This window comes from Hyperolius riggenbachi, chromosome 1 (assembly GCF_040937935.1).
Source record: "Hyperolius riggenbachi isolate aHypRig1 chromosome 1, aHypRig1.pri, whole genome shotgun sequence".
Taxonomy (NCBI): Eukaryota; Metazoa; Chordata; class Amphibia; order Anura; family Hyperoliidae; genus Hyperolius; species Hyperolius riggenbachi.
Window position 1 is genome coordinate 673762526 of NC_090646.1, and position 21828 is coordinate 673784353.

General features: G+C 43.1%; 1 protein-coding gene across 1 annotated transcript; it reads left to right on the forward strand.

Moving 5' to 3' along the window:
• The first annotated feature begins 1793 nt into the window (after window positions 1-1793).
• On the forward strand, window positions 1794-15015 carry LOC137544322 (serine/threonine-protein kinase SBK1-like). Its single transcript, XM_068265388.1, has 5 exons — window positions 1794-1820; window positions 8945-8997; window positions 12976-13148; window positions 13940-14142; window positions 14470-15015. The coding sequence occupies exons 1-5, from the start codon at window positions 1794-1796 to the stop codon at window positions 15013-15015; spliced, it is 1002 nt and encodes a 333-aa protein (XP_068121489.1).
• Window positions 15016-21828: the final 6813 nt, after the last annotated feature.

Below are 21828 nucleotides of genomic sequence, written 5' to 3' on the forward strand. Positions count from 1 at the left end.
CAGTATGGCTTGAAGATATTGGCAGCTAGCTTCATGGACTATTAATGTGATTGTGTGTGGTGTCAATAGACAGACAAAAGGGAACCTCATTACCTGTTTCTGGCTGTCCAGAGGAACTGTAAGCTGTGATCTTTTGTATTAATGTAGACAGCTGCCATTGTCTTCAGTGAATGGACCAGTCCCCTTCAATAGGCAAGGAAGCGGCTCATTAGGCCACCAGCAGTCACTTTGATCTGCTGCCCCAGGTGTAATTGTCTGCATCTGCCTACCGGCAATTACAGGCAAGCTGCTACCTGTAACCAGAACGCCATCTTTTCATGTATGTGCTAAAATACACTTTACCCAAGGAAATAATGTGGAGGAAGCTTTTTGATGTCTGGTAGGATACAATCTCACCTATTGAATTCTGAAACCTTCAAGAAGCTAAAACAGGAACCCCTTTGAAGTTTGCATATCACAGGAAAGATTATAACAAGCGTTCGGTGATGTCACAAACGGGGAAACTGCATTAGTTCCTGGGGGCTGGACATTAAATGCCCCAGGGGACACTTCAGAATATAAAAAGCAGAGACAGATACCTAGTGATCATCTTCTCTCGGAGGTAGCGAATAGCTAGGGATGATCGCGACTCCTGGTCGAAACGGCGTCCTCCCGTCAATCAACGTTCTAACCTAAGCTGGTAACGTTCTTTTTTCCCCCGTTTATTTTTACGCAAATATCCGTGTGTGTTATCTTTGTAACTCTTAATTTTGTAACTTTTTTACTTTGTTTTTGTAAATCTTTTGTATATATTAAGTTCTGCATTGTTCTATGTTTTTATGGAATATTAAATCATTATTTAATAAGCTTGACTTCTGCTGTACTAAACTAACACTCATAGCCTAGAAGAGATTGAAGTGCAACTGTGTATAGTCCATGCCTATTTGTACGCTTGAGCAACACTACCATATGAAATTGTAATTGCACTGTGTGTGGGGGCGGTTGTCATACGTTGTCATACGTTGGCCTAAAGCGCGCAGCTGACCCAACGTACGAAAAACGCCAGTGCGAGTAGCGACAGCAGAGTGGCTAACAGTATCGTTGAGAGTAGCGGTGAGAGCCCGGCAAAGCAGTTGATATCTACATCCTGTCAGAGCCGTGCAGCCACCTGCAGGACGTATATTTCAACCAACATAGTCCGCAGATAGTTAAAAAAAAACAAAACAAAAAAACCTGAAACTGTTTCAAGCATCATGATTAATTATAAAAATTACATATTCAGCAAGTATTTCTGGGACTCTCTGAACTTTCTCTTAAATTATATGCTGAACTTCAATATTTAGCTTCCATGTCATTGAGAAGGCTGCTGTGTATCATTTAATTACCGCTAGGACACGTAATTCTTTAAAGTTATGGTTTAGAAACATTTTCATGTTAAAAGTCCTCACAGGTCCATAAAAACAAACATTCAAAACCTTTTTTTTTCCAGAAATGCATTTGCCACCAAGTAGTCTCACCAGATGTCGCTGGCACTGTCTCCACGGGATTTGTATGTCCTCCCGGTTTTTGAGCGTTGTAGAAAAATTGGCCCTAGTCTACAAAGGACATATAACTGTCGTAAGGTTTAAATTGTGAGAACCTCTGAGGGATGTTAGAATGTAAGTATACTTAAATTCTAGGCCTCAGGTACTAAAGTCTAGGAAAGACTTGAGATGCAGGGTCACTTTAAGCATAGTTTCTCTGAGAGAAATTATGAAGTCATTTACAAGAAGCGTGTTCCTCTAGAAGGACACATAATGGGTTATTAGGTCTAAATGTCCCGACATTCAGACTACGAAAAGGTAAACCGAGCCGATATTTGGAAAACATTGCATTCCGTACCTCTAGGGCATAAAGCACTGGTGCATTAGATAATGTGGGTCACATGCCCATGCCTGCCAATTGTAGGCTTGGGGGTATGGCTCGGGTGATGTCAGAATTCAACTCTTTGATGTTCATATAAAAGTAGGAGACGGGATGGCAGAGGAACTACTTCTGCATGCTATCCTGCTCTCTACGCTTCCTTTTTCGAATAATAGCTTCATGTCTGTATGCTGTAACTATGTGATGTACGTAGGACATAGGAAAGACTGTTTATACCAGGCATGGGCAAAGTTGGCCCTCCAGCTGTTATGGAACTACAAGTCCCACAATGCATTTGCCTTTATGAGTCATGACTGTGGATGTCAGACTCCTGCAATGCATTGTGGGACTTGTAGTTCTTTAACATCTGGAGGGCAAAGTTTGCCCATGCATGGTTTATACTCAGAAGAAATCAACATGTAACAAAAGATGCCCGATTGCTGAATAAACCCCTTAAAGGTGAAGGTGGCTGTCTCCGCTCTATCTCCTGTATGCTGTCACTGTGAGTTGCAGCTCTAATAAGTTGCTGGTGCCGGAGCTAAAAGGTGTGTTGTGCTGTTGCCAATAGCAACCAACGTATAGGTTCTTACAAGGGACAGTTTTGTGACAAAACTATATAGTTAGTACAGCTCTGCTACAGATGTTAGTGCATTAGACATTACTTGTAGATGTTCTCCAAGTCCTTCCGTTGCTTCAGCTGGACTATCACAGGTATGTTTAAAGGGACATTTATAGATAGTTAACCACTTCCCGACCGCCGTATGTACAATTGGCGGCCGGGAAGTGCACCCCGCAAGGACCGCCGTATTGACAATTGGCGGCGGTCCTTGTAGGGGCATGGGCGGAGCGATCGCGTCATCCGTGACGCGATCCTCCGCCTCCGCCTGGCGCCGCTCACCCGCTGCAACATCCCGCCGGCCATACGGAAGCGCCGGCGGGATGTTAACCCGACGATCGCCGCATACAAAGTGTATAATACACTTTGTAATGTTTACAAAGTGTATTATACAGGCTGCCTCCTGCCCTGGTGGTCCCAGTGTCCGAGGGACCACCAGGGCAGGCTGCAGCCACCCTAGTCTGCACCAAGCACACTGATTTTTTACCCCCCCTGCCCCAGATCGCCCACAGCACCCATCAGACCCCCCCCCTGCCCACCCCCCAGACCCCTGTTTGCACCCAATCACCCCCCTAATCACCCATCAATCACTCCCTGTCACTATCTGTCAACGCTATTTTTTTTTTATCCCCCCCCCCGCCCACTGCTCCCTCCTGATCACCCCCCCACCCCTCAGATTCTCCCCAGACCCCCCCCCCCAGAACCCCCCCCCCATGTACTGTATGCATCTATCCCCCCTGATCACCTGTCAATCACCTGTCAATCACCTGTCATTGACCCATCAATCACCCCCTGTCACTGCCACCCATCAATCAGCCCCTAACCTGCCCCTTGCGGGCAATCTGATCACCCCCCCACACCAATAGATCGCCCGCAGATCCGACATCAGATCACCTCCCAAATCCATTGTTTACATCTATTCTCTCCTCTAAACACCCACTAATTACCCATCAATCACCCATCAATCACCCCCTATCACCACCTGTCACTTTTACCTATCAGATCAGACCCTAATCTGCCCCTTGCGGGCACCCAATCACCCGCCCACACGCTCAGATTGCCCTCTGACCCCCCCCTTATCAATTCACCAGTGCATTAATTACATCTGTTCTTCCCTGTAATAACCCACTGATCACCTGTCAATCACCTGCCAATCACCTATCACCCATCAATTACCCCCTGTCACCCCCTGTCACTGCCACCCATCAATCAGCCCCTAACCTGCCCCTTGCGGGCAATCTGATCACCCACCCACACCATTAGATCGCCCGCAAACCCGCCGTCAGATTACCTCCCAAATGTATCGTTTACATCTGTTATCTTCTCTAAACACCCACTAATTACCCATCAATCACCCATCAATCACCCCCTATCACCACCTGTCACTGTTACCTATCAGATCAGACCCTAATCTGCCCCTTGAGGGCACCCAATCACCCGCCCACACGCTCAGATTGCCCTCAGACCCCCCCCCCCTTATCAATTCGCCAGTGCATTAATTACATCTGTCCTTCCCTGTAATAACCCACTGATCACCTGTCAATCACCTGCCAATCACCTATCACCCATCAATCACCCCCTGTCACTGCCACCCAACAATCAGCCCCTAACCTGCCCCTTGCGGGCAATCTGATCACCCACCCACACAAATAGATCGCCCGCAGATCCGACATCAGATCACCACCCAAGCGCAGTGTTTCCATCTATTCTCTCCTCTAAACACCCACTAATTACCCATCAATCACCCCCTATCACCACCTGTCACTGTTACCCATCAGATCAGACCCTAATCTGCCCCTTGCGGGCACCCAATCACCCGCCTACACGCTCAGATTGCCCTCAGACCCCCCCTTATCAATTCGCCAGTGCAATATTTACATCTGTCCTTCCCTGTAATAACCCACTGATCACCTGTCAATCACCTGCCAATCACCTATCACCCATCAATCACCCCCTGTCACTGCCACCCATCAATCACCCCCTGTCACTGCCACCCATCAATCACCCGCTGTCACTGCCACCCATCAATCAGCCCCTAACCTGCCCCTTGCGGGTAAACTGATCACCCACCCACACCAATAGATCGCCCGCAGATCCGACATCAGATCACCACCCAAGCGCAGTGTTTCCATCTATTCTCTACCCTAAACACCCACTAATTACCCATCAATCACCCCCTGTCAATGCTACCTATCAGATTAGACCCCTATCTGCCCCTAGGGCACTCAATCACCCGCCCACACCCTCAGAATGCCCTCAGACCCCAGCCCTGATCACCTCGCCAGTGCATTGCTTGCATCTATTCCCCCCTCTAATCACACCTTGAGACACCCATGAATCACCTCCTGTCACCCCCTAGCACACCTACCCATCAGATCAGGCCCCAATTTGCCCCGTGTGGGCTCCTGATCACTCGGCCAAACCCTCAGATCCCCCTCAGACCCCCTTCCGATCACCTCCCCAGTGCATTGATTGCATCTATTTTCCCCTCTAACCACCCCCTGAGACACCCATCAATCACCTCCTGTCACCCCCCCTAGCACTCCTATCCATCAGATCAGGCCCAATACAACCTGTCATCTAAAAGGCCACCCTGCTTATGACCGGTTCCACAAAATTCGCCCCCTCATAGACCACCTGTCATCAAAATTTGCAGATGCTTATACCCCTGAACAGTCATTTTGAGACATTTGGTTTCCAGACTACTCACGGTTTTGGGCCTGTAAAATGCCAGGGCGGTATAGGAACCCCACAAGTGACCCCATTTTAGAAAAAAAGACACCCCAAGGTATTTTGTTAGGTGTATGACGAGTTCATAGAAGATTTTATTTTTTGTCAAAAGTTAGCGGAAATTAATTTTTATTGGTTTTTTTTCCCAAAGTGTCATTTTTCACTAACTTGTGACAAAAAATAAAATCTTCTATGAACTCGCCATACACCTAACAGAATACCTTGGGGTGTCTTCTTTCTAAAATGGGGTCACTTGTGGGGCTCCTATACTGCCCTGGCATTTTAGGGCCCCTAAACCGCGAGGAGTAGTCTAGAAAACAAATGCTTCAAAATGATCTGTGAATAGGACGTTGGGCCCCTTAGCGCACCTAGGCTGCAAAAAAGTGTCACACATGTGGTACCGCTGTACTCAGGAAAAGTAGTATAATGTGTTTTGGGGTGTATTTTTACACATACACATGCTGGGTGGCAGAAATTTTTATGTAAATGGACAATTGTGTGTAAAAAAATCAAACAATTGTCATTTACAGAGATATTTCTCCCACTTAGCATGGGTATGTGTAAAAATACACCCCAAAACGCATTATACTACTTCTCCTGAGTACGGCGGTACCACATGTGTGGCACTTTTTTACACCCTAAGTACGCTAAGGGGCCCAAAGTCCAATGAGTACCTTTAGGATTTCACAGGTCATTTTGCGACATTTGGTTTCAAGACTACTCCTCACGGTTTAGGGCCCCTAAAATGCCAGGGCAGTATAGGAACCCCACAAATGACCCCATTCTAGAAAGAAGACACCCAAAGGTATTCCGTACGGAGTATGGTGAGTTCATAGAAGATTTTATTTTTTGTCACAAGTTAGCGGAAAATGACACTTTGTGAAAAAAAACTATTAAAATCAATGTCCGCTAACTTGTGACAAAAAAATAAAAACTTCTATGAACTCACCATACTCCTAACGGAATACCTTGGGGTGTCTTATTTCTAAAATGGGGTCATTAGTGGGGTTCCTATACTGCCCTGGCATTTTAGGGGCCCTAAACCGCGAGGAGTAGTCTTGAAACAAAAATGACCTGTGAAATCCTAAAGTTACTCATTGGACTTTGGGCCCCTTAGTGCAGTTAGGGTGCAAAAAGGTGCCACACATGTGGTATCGCCGTACTCGGGAGAAGTAGTATAATGTGTTTTGGGGTGTATTTTTACACATACCCATGCTGGGTGGGAGAAATACCTCTGTAAATGACAATATTTTGATTTTTTTACACACAATTGTCCATTTACAGAGGTATTTCTCCCACCCAGCATGGGTATGTGTAAAAATACACCCCAAAACACATTGTACTACTTCTCCTGAGTATGGCGATACCACATGTGTGGCACTTTTTTGCACCCTAACTGCGCTAAAGCGCCCAAAGTCCAATGAGTACCTTTAGGATTTCACAGGTCATTTTGAGAAATTTCGTTTCAAGACTACTCCTCACGGTTTAGGGCCCCTAAAATGCCAGGGCAGTATAGGAACCCCACAAATGACCCCATTTTAGAAAGAAGACACCCCAAGGTATTCCGTTAGTAGTATGGCGAGTTCATAGAAGATTTTATTTTTTGTCACAAGTTAGCGGAAATTGATTTTAATTGTGTTTTTTCACAAAGTGTCATTTTCCGCTAACTTTTGACAAAAAATAAAATCTTCTATGAACTCACCATACTCCTAACGGAATACCTTGGGGTGTCTTCTTTCTAAAATGGGGTCATTTGTGGGGTTCCTATACTGCCCTGGCATTTTAGGGGCCCTAAACCGTGAGGAGTAGTCTTGAAACGAAATTTCTCAAAATGACCTGTGAAATCCTAAAGGTACTCATTGGACTTTGGGCCCTTTAGCGCAGTTAGGGTGCAAAAAAGTGCCACACATGTGGTATCGCCGTACTCAGGAGAAGTAGTATAATGTGTTTTGTGGTGTATTTTTACACATACCCATGCTAAGTGGGAGAAAGATCTCTGTAAATGGACAATTGTGTGTTATAAAAATTAACAAATTGTCATTTACAGAGATATTTCTCCCACCCAGCATGGGTATGTGTAAAAATACACCCCAAAACACATTATACTACTTCTCCTGAGTACGGCAATACCACATGTGTGGCACTTTTTTGCAGCCTAACTGCGCTAAGGGGTCCAAAGTCCAATGAGCACCTTTAGGCTTTACAGGGGTGCTTACAATTTAGCACCCACCAAAATGTCAGGACAGTAAACACACCCCACAAATGACCCCATTTTGGAAAGTAGACCCTTCAAGGTATTCAGAGAGGGGCATGGTGAGTCCGTGGCAGATTTCATTTTTTTTTGTCGCAAGTTAGAAGAAATGGAAACTTTTTTTTTTTTTTTTTTTTTCTCACAAAGTGTCATTTTCCGCTTACTTGTGACAAAAAATAATATCTTCTATGAACTCACTATGCCTCTCAGTGAATACTTTGGGATGTCTTCTTTCCAAAATGGGGTCATTTGGGGGGTATTTATACTATCCTGGAATTCTAGCCCCTCATGAAACATGACAGGGGGTCAGAAAAGTCAGAGATGCTTGAAAATGGGAAAATTCACTTTTTGCACCATAGTTTGTAAACGCTATAACTTTTACCCAAACCAATAAATATACACTGAATGGGTTTTTTTTTTTATCAAAAACATGTTTGTCCACATTTTTCGCGCTGCATGTATACAGAAATTTTACTTTATTTGAAAAATGTCAGCACAGAAAGTTAAAAAAATCATTTTTTTGCCAAAATTCATGTCTTTTTTGATGAATATAATAAAAAGTAAAAATTGCAGGAGCAATCAAATAGCACCAAAAGAAAGCTTTATTAGTGACAAGAAAAGGAGCCAAAATTCATTTAGGTGGTAGGTTGTATGAGCGAGCAATAAACCGTGAAAGCTGCAGTGGTCTGAATGGAAAAAAAGTGGCCGGTCCTTAAGAGGTAGAAAGCCCTAGGTCCTCAAGTGGTTAAAATGACACCCTTTGCTCTAAATATTTGTACTGTTAATTCTTCAAAGAATTAAGTCTTTTGAAGCAGGGGGCCATTTTTTTAAAATATATATTTTAATTGGATTTGCCACATGCTTATTTCAGGAGGATGATTCAGACAGCCAGGCAACTGGTATTGTTTAAAATTAAATAATCATGGCATTCACCAGATTATAGATTTGGAAAGGCTTGTGTTGCTGAAAAGTTATGTTATGTTAATAAAATTATCCTTGTGTGAGCTCAGAGTATATATAAATACACACATTTTCTGTAAAGGTATTATATAAACAATTTTACAGATCAAACTTTAAGTAAAGATCTGCTATAATCAGAAAAGATCTTTTAAACTTAATGTATACATTATTATATATCTCATTTTATAAATCAAATTATATTAAGATTTGCTATAGACAAAATAAGTCTTTACTTTCATATAAGAAAGTCTGCATATTATGAGGTTGAGGTTTCTGGTCAGGATCTCCCCCATGGACACAGGAGGTGGACAGTAAACAACCCCTATTCAGATGGAGCAGCTGTCATGCCCTTCCTAGAGCCATTGCCCATTCTGCTCCTCTGGTCATATGCAGATTAGGTGTACAGGCCAATCAGGATCACCTATGAATTAACAAAAGCTGCTTCTGCCTCCATATAAACCTGCCCTCTAGTTTTACTGTCAATTGCCTTTTTCTCTCCCTATTAGAGACTTCAGGATTTGGCTCAGAGACGTCTGATTGTCCTTGGTGACCGCTATTGGTACAGATTATCCACAGATCATCTATAACGTCTATCTAAGGTAAGTCCTTTATATCCATGCCATAGTTTAGGTCTGTGATGCCAGTCTTCATATTGCTGTTATCCAGTATGATAAATATAATGCAAATATTTAGGTTTTATTTTACATTTGCAATTCTCTAATGGAAGGTAATTATTTTATTCATGTTTAAAATCCCTACAGATCTTGGCATATCCAAAAGTTACTTTGGAATTTCTTGTTTTCCTTTTAGATCTTTTCACAAATTTGTATTTCTTCCCTTGACTTTGGAATATTACTGTAAATATATAATTTTATAGCATTATATTGTAATATGTTAGCTACGGTATTAGTTAAAGGGACTCCGAGCTCATCTAAAAAATAAAAGTTGTACTCCCCCGGGGCTTTTTCCAGCCCAGTGCTGGTCGGGAGGTCCCACGACGGCGTCCTGGCTCCTCGCCATGGCGGCCGGCGTGGCAGTACCGCGCATGCGCGCTTTAATCGCGCATGCGCAGTACTACCACGCCGGCCGCCGTGATGACGCGAGGCGGCCGGCGTGTGACGTCAGCCGCGTCATACGCGGAAGGAGCAGCCCGACACTCGGCCGAGTGTCGCCCGGGCTGCGGCCGGTCAGCCATTCCGGAGCGGGGAGTAGGAGAGGAGCCACGACGCAGTCGTGGGACCTCCCGACCAGCACTGGGCTGGAAAAAGCCCCGGGGGAGTACAACTTTTATTTTTTAGATGAGCTCGGAGTCCCTTTAAAGTGACACTGAAGTGAAAAAAAAGTAATGATTTGTATGTTTAGTACTGATAATAGTACATTAGTAGCAACTCATATTTGAAAATTTAGATATATGGCTTTTTTATAACTGCATCATTCTCTAATATTTCGCAATTATAAGCCACACTCTGCTTTTGTAACTAGTACAAGCAGAGCTAATGAGTCTTTCAACTTCCCAGGAGTGGAAATGTTATCTGAATCAGTCTGACTGTTTTTGTGTAAATGCTCCAGAAAACAGCAACCAAATTGGTCGGAGAGCTTAGAGAGGCTCTTTTGCATGGATAACAACTGGAGTTTCTTAAAAGTGCGTACACATGTCCAATTTTTTTGAACAACTTGTCGTCCGACTTGTCTTTTGAACGACTTGGAGTGCAAACAAGTCGTTCAGACATTATGTACACACCAACAAAGTGGCCGATATGCTCATTTACATGTCGTTTAACCAACTTGGCAATGGACTGGATAGAACATTGGACTAGATTAACCACTTCGTGTCCCTGGTGTTTTCACCCTAAAAATCCTGAGCAGTTTTCTATATTTCACACTCCTCCCATTCATAAGCCAATAACTTTATCAATACTTATCACACATAAATGATCTATACCTTGTTTTTTTTGCCACCAATTAGGCTTTCTTGGGGTGGTACTTTTTGCTAAGAATTATTTATTTTGGATGCATTGTAAAGGGAATGAGAAAAAAAAATGAAAAAAGTCGTTATTTTTCAGTTTTCAGACCTTACAGTTTGAAAATAAAAAAAGTGTTACCATAGATAAAACCCACACATTGTATTTGCCCATGTGTCCTGTTTATTTCAACATTCAAATTATGTTCCTAGTACAATGTATGGCGACAATATATTATTTGTAAATAAAGGTGTATTTTTTCCATTTTTTCGCATTGTACTTTATCAGTAATTACAAGCCGTATTTGACAAAATAACAGTAATTTACCCTCATGGCATACATATTCAAAAAGCTAAAACGCATTTAGTAGCTTCCACCCCGTAGTTAACCAGATGTGCCCCTTTATTCTCCTCCACCATACCCCCCCCCCACCCATAGAAACCATGTGTACTACTTTATTACCTCTGCCCCCCCCCCCCCCATAGCCATGTGTGCCCCTTTATCGCCCCCTCCCAGTATAAACAGCAAGATCTGCCCTTTATTAGCCCCTCCCCATATAAAAGGCCCAGATGTGTCCCTTTATTAGACAGATTCACTTCTTTGTCCTCCCACCCCCATTGATAGCCAGGTGTGCCCCTCCCTTCTTCCCCTCCAACAGATAGCCAGATGTACCCCTCTATTCCCACACTTCTCCATGGATAGCCAGGTGTGCCCTTTTTTGCCCCAGTATAGCCAGATGTGCCCCTTACTAGCTCCTCCCCCCAGTATCAACACATTGATATGCCCTTATTTTACCCTGCCATGGACAGCCTGGTGTGTGGATTTATTTACACCACCCCCATAGCTAGCCAGGTATGCTAGCCAGGTGTGCCTCTATACCCCCTCCCCCCATTAATGGTAGGTGTGCCCCTTAATGCTATATGGGCTGTTATGTACACATAACTCACACACTCTCTCAAACAACCCCCCCATCCCCCCACCCGATCCCCTGTACTAAACCCTCTTCCCCCATGCATCGATTGGGCAGCAGGCAGGATTAGCAGCATGTAAACAACATACCTCACCTCGTTCCAGCGCGATCAGCCTCCCCTCCGTGCATTACCGCTGCCTGTGTCACTATGCTGAACGGATCGGGTCCCGGCTTGATGACGTCATCAAGCCGGGACCCGGTCCATTCGGCATAATGACAGAGGCAGCGGTGATGCACGGAGGGGACACTGATCGCGCTGGAACGAGGCAAGGTGAGCTGTTTACATGCTGCTAATCCTGCCTGCCTGCTGCCTGATCGATGCATGGGGGAAGAGGGTTTAGTACAGGGGATCGGGCAGGGGGTGGGAGGATCAGACCCCAGGAAGGGGATGCGTGATTAGTGTAGGATGGATGATGGGGGTTAATGAGCCCAGGTGCATGCTAGCACGCACGCTGTGCTCATAAAATTGCAGTAACTCATTTTCACATCATGTGGCTTTCAGGAGCCACTTCAGATGACGTGATCATGCTGTATGCAGGATGGGAACTGGTTAAATGACTGAACAAACGACTTGTTGTTTGAACTTCTATTAGTTGGACAAATGACTGAAAGTCTTTTGTACATATGTATAGACCTAACAGTCATTTGAACAACAGTTGCTTTAATGGATCCGCTGAGCGGATCGGGCAAACCGGCTGTAATCAGTCACTCGACAGTGCGTACACACGTCCAACTTGTCATTCAAACAACAAGTCAAACGACAAGTTGTTCAAAAAAGTTAGACATGTGTATGTGCCTTAACTCTTCCTCTACTGGAAACAATATGAGACTAATATCTTTGCTACTAATGTTCTATGTCTTAGCTGTACTACATGTAAAAATTATATCATAAGTTTTTATTTTCACTTCAGATTCTTTTTAAAGCAGAAACTTTAATAAGGATGATACTTTGTAACTGACTAACCAAATATAGAAAATATGGAATTGCTGTTTAAACGCATCTGCATCAGGATCTCACCCGGCTATCCCATTTCCCTGCTACAATTTGTTTTACAATGTGCAGATTTTGAGCTGATTAACAAACACACCGGTGAAATATTTGCAGACTTCACATCTGCATGCCTGTATAGAGACTGCCATGTGTAATGTCTTTTAGGCTAGATTCACAGTGGGATGTTGCGTTTTGATGCCACGTTAAAGTCGCACCGCAAGCTTACAACGCAACGCGCCCAAAAAGTGGCAACGCAGCGTTACCGTCGCATACAGCAGATACAGTAAAAAATACAGGCAATGAAAAGTATGCATCCAAGTCATTACTGAGCATGTGCAAACAGTCCAACGCAGCTAATAACGTGTATAACGCACTGCATGCAGCACTTTTACTTAACGTGCAGCGTTAGTCAATAACGCAACGTGTGCACTGTGAATGGGGCATTGATTTTTCATTGCAGTGAGTTATTCTGCGTTAAATGCTGTTTTAACGTGCGACTTTAACGTCCCACTGTGAACTTAGCCTCAAACAATGCACATTGCCTGGTTATTTTGCTCTGGTTAAAGTTTGAAAATAGTGAGTAAAATACTAATCTCAAGTGTGTTGTCTTTCCAGCATGGCTGCCACCCAGGACATTACACGAAGCACAGCCACACACCTCCAGCATCTCATCTCTCAGGTCTCTGCGAATATGAGGACCATGGAGGTGACAGAATATTTTGTTCCGATTCTAGAACTTGGATCTGGATCCTACGGAAACGTTCTCCTGGCCAAGCACCGCCATTCAGGTAAAGAGAAGAGAACTTACTCTACTCCAATTCAAATTGTTGTTTGCTGGTGGTTAACTTTACATGCAGGTCACTGACTGTGCTTGCCATCAGTGCCAACAGTTATATGGTCTCTAGTAGTGTAGTTTGGCATTTCGGAGGGTCACATTTTATGCTAACCCAACAATCAGTAAGGTCACATGGAGTTTAACCAGGCTGGCTCCATCCCTCTCCATCCACATTATGATACACCCTACCCACCTCCCCCTCACCAGCAGGAATGGACAGACTGTTCTCAGTTTTGACTAAGAAGGCCTGAGCCAGCCATTGTATCAAGGTCAAGGTCAATGTGGTCATAGTGAAAATTAAGATTTCCATAGAGCTTGGCTCCAGAGGTTCTTCTGCTGCACTCATGCAGATCAGGTGACTTTCAGCACAGTCTGTACAGTTCGTGCCCTATATGGGACTGTTAAAAATTTCATTAGTTTACCCTTAGCGCAGGGTCTCCTTAAATACCTATCACTGAAAATGTATATAAACTCCAAAATGAGTGATTTGTAAAGCCTTAGACTATGACCATTGTAGCCAGGCAAGGAGCATTTTCAGGAGGTTGGCAGTGATGGCCTCATTTTTATCGTCATGTACACTTTTGGTAATAACTGTTCAACCATAAAGTTTAGATTAAATCTTAAAAGGAGAAAAATTAGAAGTCATGCCATTAGATATAGTCAATTTATGCTTTTTTACATAAGTCTTTAAATGGATTTTAAAGTCATTATGACACAAACCTATTCTATTCTCCAATGCAACAGGTCAGATGGCAGCTGTAAAACGGATGGCCAAGGAGAAGACCCCAATGGATGACTTCTTGATGGAGTTTGGCATCTCCCTCAGCCTCAGCTGTCATCCGCATATCATCACCACCTATGAGCTGGCTTTTCAGACCAGCATGGATTACGTGTTTGTCCAGGAAGTGGCACCAGCTGGGACTCTGCTGTCCATCGTAAAGCCTAATGTGAGTCTTTACAATATTTATTCTAAATTATTCTGTCATTAACTAGGTTTATAATTTAACATATCCATACCAACTACAAAGACTAACAAAATCTTCCCAGGTCCTTCCATAACACAAAGCCGGAATATAATAGTCCTATGGAGCCTGAACTTCTTTCTCGGAATGCTTTATATCACATGTTAATCTACACTGCATTTTTACTATAAATGAAGTTACAGGAGGATCAGTTATAATGAACACTGGCAACTCAGATAGTTCTAGAGAGATAATATGTGATCACATTGATGTATTCTGGTATAATCCATAGTTTACTGTTTTTTTTCACAGGTTGGCTTGGAGGAAGAACTTCTGAAGAGATGCATACTGCAGATTTGCACTGCATTGGATTTTATGCACAGCCGAGGATTGGTCCATCGTGATATCAAATTGGACAACATCCTTCTCATGGACTTCTCCTGTCATAGGGTCAAGCTGTCTGATTTTGGACTTACAAGACTGCAAGGAACTTATGTACCACCCATGGCTAGCATCATCCCTTACATGGCTCCTGAACTATGTAGCCTTGATCAAGGAGAGCACCTCTTGCTTAATTCCAGCCTGGATGTGTGGGCTTTTGGTGTCCTTATATACAGTGCCCTCCTGGGTTCTGTCCCATGGAAAGAAGCAGTATACGAAGATGACCAGTATATTGACTTTGCATGGTGGCAAATATTGAATGACATCACCACAGCACCGGGTGGGTGGAAAAAGATCTCTCTTGCAGCTCGGTACATGTTCTGGGACATTCTGGCCATCAATTCTAGTGAGAGGTGCTCAGCCATGGACATTGTAAAGTATATCCACTTGCCATGGAAAGGAGGGACCTTTGGCTGATATTATTTGTGACCTTAAAGCCTGATGACCTTCTTGGAAGCCTTGTATTCTGTGTACAGGTAAGTAGGATCATTGAAACACTTTCTTTTTAAATCAGTTAGGTCATATGTTTGCCAATAAAATGTAATTAGTTTCTGCTTATTGTGAATGCTGTTTAAAAAACACTGGAAGTGAACCTGTTTCCAACAGCTTATTAAGTGAGACTCAGCTTGTTTTAAATTGCGGTCCCTCATTTCTCTGTCACTTGGCTGCTCCCATAGGACAACTGTCACCAGATCGGCGCTCACTAAAGGGGCCCATACACTGGTCGAGTTCAGCCTTCGATCGACCGATCGCTTTGATCGACAATCTATTAGCCGATCGATTGATTTGTGGCAGATTTCTATTGATTTGATCTATGGCAGGATAGCAGATCGATGGCCTATAGAGTTGCATTGGATCTAATGGTGCAGTAATGCCTTTAGATCAATTTTCAATAGATTTCTAATAGATTTCATCCTGAAATCTATTGGAAGTCTGTTCCTAGTATGTGGCACACATCAGATTTCTGTCAGATTTGACCTAACAGGCATCTGACAGAAATCTGATGGTCGAATCTGCTGCAAATCTATAAGTGTGTGGCCACCTTAAAAAGAAACTGTATTGTTAAAATTGCATAAAAGTAAACATACCAGTGCGTTAGGGGACATCTCCTATTACCCTCTGTCACAATTTCGCCGCTCCTCGCCGCATTAAAAGTGGTTAAACAGTTTTAAAAAGTTTATAAACAAACAAAATGGCCACCAAAACAGGAAGTAGGTTGATGTACAGTATGTCCACACATAGAAAATACATTCATACACAAGCAGGCTGTATACACCCTTCCTTTTGAATCTCAAGAGATCATTTGTGTGTTTCTTTCCCCCTGTAGCTATCTTCCACTGAAGTGTCAGGCTGTTTCTTCCTGCAGAGTGCAGACAGCTGTGCCTGTATGTAATTCCTCAGTATGTGAAAGCCCAGCCAGCTCAGAGGAGGATTTATCCAGCTTGTAAAAGAGAAGAGAGAAGCTGCCCTAATTTAAGTTATACACAGGCAGTGTGCAGAGAGGGGCCTGGAGGGGGGAGATGCATCACAGAACCACAACACTGAAGAACTTGGCAGCCTTCCAGACACAGGCTGACAAGTCTGACAAGAGAGAGATAAGTTGATTTATTACAGAGATGGTGATAGTAGAACGTGCTGCAGTACGCCAGAACACATTAGAATAGCTTTTGGAACTTGTAGGATGATAAAAAACAGGATGCAATTTTTGTTACGCAGTCTCTTTAAGCCTCCCACCAATATCGCGTGACTAGAAATGGTGATGGTTGGCCGTAGGGAGTAGCTTGGTGAGGGAGGAAGTGGTGGCCACAACTGATGACTCACATCTGAGTTTCACATCATAAACATTTGAACACACATTTAGTTTGACCTCGGCGTGGCAGTTTTCTGAACTGAAAAGAATCAAAAAGGCTAAGAATTTTTTATTTACTTTTTAAGTTCACTTACTTATTATTATGGAAATGGCCTTCAGAAGTTGTTACCTTTGTCAGATCACAACAATTAGTATGGATTTCCTAGATAAGCTGCTAAAAGCTGAGCTTTGTTCCCAATTTCTGATTCCTGGGTGGTGCTAGTGTATAGGGTTTTTTGCTTATCGCTGTTGCCACCATTTACATTTTTTAATGTTCACCTTTTGACCAAAATATCAACCAAAACCTCATTAAATCATCATTTTTTTACATTTTTAATTTATTTTTTTTAGATTAGATAGATAGGATTCTAATTAAGAAAATATTACAAGAACAAAGTCCACACATTTGTAGCTAGAATAGGGACCCACCAGACATGAGGTCCCTTGACGTCGGGTGGTGGGCTTCCATATTTTGGTCAAAAGTGAGGCCAGTTCAAAGGTTCAAAGTTTGTATTACTTTTTTTTTTCTTTCACTTATCAAACAAGCATGTACATTGGAAGAGAGTGACAACGCGAACTGACCAAAGATGGTAGAAGAGGAATACATTAAAAAGGCACACAAGGTATGTGATTTTTATTTATGTAGGAATTGGAATAGATCATAACTGTTTACATAAGTCAATGGGAGTCATTCACAAAAAAACGAAAAATTGAGTAGAGCTGAGAAATGTCCCTATTTTAATTTCAAATGTCTAGTCGAGTGCCCAGAAGAAAATAGGAACTTCTCAGCACCTGACTGGATATCTGAAGAGAACATCGTGAAGCTGCCCCGCTCCGAGCAGATCCTGGGCCATATGCAATTCCCCTTTTCACCGGAGTTTTCTCCTAGGTGAGATTTTAACATTTTTTTTAATAAAATCCCTTTTAAGCCACCAGCAAGCAAAAAAATACTTATAATAATTTTGATAATACTTTTGCACTTCTCAGTACTTTTTTAGTTGAAAAGTGCTGGAAAATTATTAAAAAAAAAATGAAAAATTATCTCCTAGGAGAAAACGTAGGAGAAAACTGGAATTGCATGTGGGCTCCTCAGTCATCCTATTAAACATTGTCCTGACTTTTCCATTCTCCGTTTCTGCCAGGCTGCCCGGTATTGTCTACATCATTATATATTTGTGCTGGTTGGTTTCTGCAGAAGGTGTTCTTATTCCTTCATTCATTGTTTGTACTGACTGACTTCTCTCAGAGTAACATTATTTAAGAAGGGCAAAAAATCAGATCCAGGAAATTATAGACCTGTAAGGTTAACATCAGTTGTATGCAAACTATTTGAGGGGTTACTAAGAGATACTATACAAGACTTCATAGTAGAAAATAATCTTATTTCTCAGCATCAACATGGGTTTACTAAAGACAGGTCCTGTTTGACTAACATGCTCAGCTTTTATGAGGTAGTGAATGCTAATATGGATATTGGGAATGCTGTAGATGTGATATACTTGGACTTTGCAAAGGCCTTCGACACTGTTCCCCACAAAAGTCTGGTGCAAAAGTTGAGGATGCAAGGACTGGGGAAGAGTCTGTGTGCATGGATAGGGAACTGGCTAATGGACAGAAAGCAAAGAGTTGTGGTCAATGGATCATACTCAAAATGGGTGACTTAGCAGTGGGGTCCCTCAAGGGTCTGTACTGGGTCCAATGCTCTTCAATTTATTTATTAATGACCTAGTAGATGCAGTAGTGAGCAATGTTGCTATTTTTGCAGATGATACAAAATTGTGCAGAATCATCAACTCTCAGGAAGATAGTGTCATATTGCAACAGGATCTGGATAGGATGGCTATATGGGCACATACATGGCAGATGAAGTTCAATGTTGACAAATGTAAAGTCATGCATTTTGGTCGTACCAATGGTCTAGCACCATACAAAATAAATGGGATACAGTTGGGGACATCAAACTTGGAGAAGGACTTAGGAGTACTCATCGACAACAAGTTAAATAATCGTACTCAATGCCAAGCCACTGCAGCTAAAGCGAACACAATTTTGGGATGCATTAAAAAGGGAAATAAAAACTCGAGATGCTAGCATAATATTGCCCCTGTTTAACTCTCTAGTAAGGCCACATCTGGAATATGGAATTCAGTTCTGGGCACCACATTACAAAAAAGATATTGCAGTTTTAGAGCAGGTGCAGAGATGAGCAACAAAATTGATACGTGGAATGGAAGGTCTCACTTACCAAGAAAGGTTAGATAAACTGGGTTTTAGTCTAGAGAAAAGACGCCTTAGAGGGGATCTAATTAACATGTAGAAATACATCAGAGGGCAATATAATAGCTTGGCGGATGAGCTTTTTGTCCCTAGGCCTTCTCAAAGGACTAGAAGACATGATCTGCGCATGGAGGAAAAACGTTTTAGCCATTTATTTAGGAAAGGGTTCTTTACAGTAAGAGTGATTAAGATGTGGAATGCATTGCCACAGGAAGTCATTATGGCAAACACTCTACCTGCATTTAAAGGGGGCTTAGATGCTTTCCTTGCGTTGAAAGACATCCATGGCTGCAATTACTAGGTTATGCCTAATGATGTTGATCCAGGGATTTTATCTGATTGCCATCTGGAGTCAGGAAGGAATTTTTCCCTTTTGGGGCTAATAGGATCATGCCTTGTGGGGGGTTTTTCGCCTTCCTCTGGATCAACAGGGGTATGTGGGGGACGGGCTGGATTTGTACTTTGTACTGGTTGAACTCGATGGACGTATGTCTTTTTTCAACCAAAATAACTATGTAACTATGTAACACACAATTATCTGTAAACCTGCTGGTAGAATACATGTTACCTTCAGTTACCAACCATCGAATCAGTTATTCAAACATATTTTCTTTTTAAATTGCAGTGAACCATGAAAGGGAGACCATTGATGGAAGGAGAGCTCACCCAGTGATGGCTGATGTTACATTTAATTAGTTAAAGGGAACCTAAACTGAGATGGATTTTTCCTTTTAAAATACCAATTGCGTGACTCTCCTGCTGATCCTGTGTCTCTAATACTTTTATCCATAGCCCCTCAACAAGCATGCAGCTCAGGTGTTGACTAGAGATGGCACAACGGTTTGCCAGTGAACGGTTCCAGGCGAACTTTGGGTGGTTCTCGTTTGCCAGCGAAGGCAAACTTTTGCGGCTGTTCGGTTCACCCCCATAGTCCGCCATTAGGGTCAACTTTGACCCTCTACATCAGTCAGCAGGCACATTGTAGCCAATTAGGCTACACTCTCTCCTGGAGCCACTCTTCCCCCCCCCCCCCTTATAAAAGGTAGGCAGCGCTGGCTATTACACTCGCACGTGTACCTGCAGTAATTAGTGAAGGGACAGCTGCTGGCAGACTCTCATAGGGAAAGGTTAGTTAGGCTCTTGTAGGCTTTTTAGCTTGCTCCTGGCTGATTGTTTTTGCTAAAATAGCACCCCTCAACAGCTCTTTTGAGAGCTAATGTTCTCCTGATTTTTTTTTTTATTTCTTTTTAATTTTTTTTTGTGTTGCCCACTGACACTGCATTATACAGCCCTATCTGTTGCAGCTGAACCTTGGTAATTGCTATTACTGTGCCAGCCAGGCCCTGCCTAACTATCTATACTGGGACACCTACCTATGCCTACCTAACTACTGGGGCACCTACTTACCTATACGGGGACACCTACCTACCTATACTAGGGCACCTACCTATGTCTACCTACACTGGGACTTCTACCTATGCCTAGCTAACTACTGGTGCACCTACCTATACTGGAACACCTACCTATGCCTACCTACCTATACTGGGACTCCTACCTATGCCTACCTACCTATACTGGGACTCCTACCTATGTCTAGCTAACTACTAGGACACCTACCTATGCCTACCTACCTATACTAGGACACCTACCTATGCCTACCTACCTATACTGGGACACCTACCTATGCCTACCTACCTATGCCTACCTATACTAGGACACCTACCTATGCCTACCTATACTGGGACTCCTACCTATGCCTACCTACATACAAGATAATAAGGTCGTTGCTTCATTGTGGACAGACCAAATTTGATCAGCTGGACAGTCACTGTTCTATCATTGAGCTACCACAGCGCGGCGACCATACGGGCTTAAAAACCGCCACGGCCTGCACTCTCGCCATGGTGCGCACCAGTCCAGCACGACAGTCACTACCAAAATAGCTGTTTGCGGTGCGTTACACAGTGAGTTTGGTGTGTCAGTGTGAAGCAGTACTCTAATTACACTCCCTGATTGATGTGTACACATGCAAGATCTCTTAAAGCACTTTAGGCCTGCAATTTAGCATTCAATGTGATTTCTGCCCTTAAAACGCTGCTTTGCGTCAAATCCAGATTTTTCCCCGGGACTTTTGGCGTCTATCCCACTCCGCCATGCCCCCCTCCAGGTGTTAGTCCCCTTGAAACATCTTTTCCATCACTTTTGTGGCCAGCATAAGTGTTTCTAGATTTCAAAGTTCGCATCCCCATTAAAGTCTATTGCGGTTTGCGAAAGTTTGCGCAAACTGAACCTTTCGCGGAAGTTCGCTAACCAAAAATCAGAGGTTCGTGCCATCTCTAGCTCTGACTGAAGTCACTGGATTAGCTGCATGCTTGTTTCAAGTGTGTGATTCAGCCACTACTGCAGCCAAAGAGATCAGCAGGACTGCCAGGCGACTGGTATTGTTTAAAAAGAAACATCCATATCCCTCTCAGTTAAGGTTCCCTTTAACAGCACAACAGAGTCACATGTTGCTTCTTTGCACTATTAGGCATATTTACTAACAGGATTAGACTGAATTTCTAAATATAATTTTTTTTTTTTGGTAAGTTTTGCCCACATTGCTCGGTTACTCAATGTTTGCTAACATTGGTAGTTGCACAACTTCACCACAGTCCTGTGCTGCCAGTACAATACTTTTATAGAAAGAAATGCTAGCTAGCCTAGGAGTTATTAACTGACTATTGTCTGATATGACTGATGTGAGGACTGCATTTTTCTTCCCTCCGACATTAAAAACGGTCCTTGCTAAGTTTTCTGAATCATTAATATCCTTCGGTGTTCTCCAACCTTAGTGATAAAACCTCCCACAAGCCACTAGCAAGGAGTTTGAATGACTATACGTGGGTCACAGTACCACTTATGATGGAGAGCAGAATAGAGGGTGTGAGTCTGGGGTAGGTCAGCAGAAAGTGACTGAGGTGATGCGTTAAGGCCCATACACACGTCAGATTTTTCCACAGACTGTCGTTTGGACTAGCTGTCTGAACAATTTTTTGAGGAAAGTTAAATCGTTTGAACGTCACATCCACACGAACGACAAAACGGACGACAGACGGGAAAGT

Coding starts and splice junctions, on each gene's coding strand:
- LOC137544322 (XM_068265388.1), top strand. CDS start 1,794: ATGTCCCGACATTCAGACTACGAAAAG. Junction 13,149..13,939: donor GGCCAAGCACCGCCATTCAG/GTAAAGAGAAGA, acceptor CCAATGCAACAG/GTCAGATGGCAGCTGTAAAA. Junction 14,143..14,469: donor TGTCCATCGTAAAGCCTAAT/GTGAGTCTTTAC, acceptor TTTTTTTCACAG/GTTGGCTTGGAGGAAGAACT.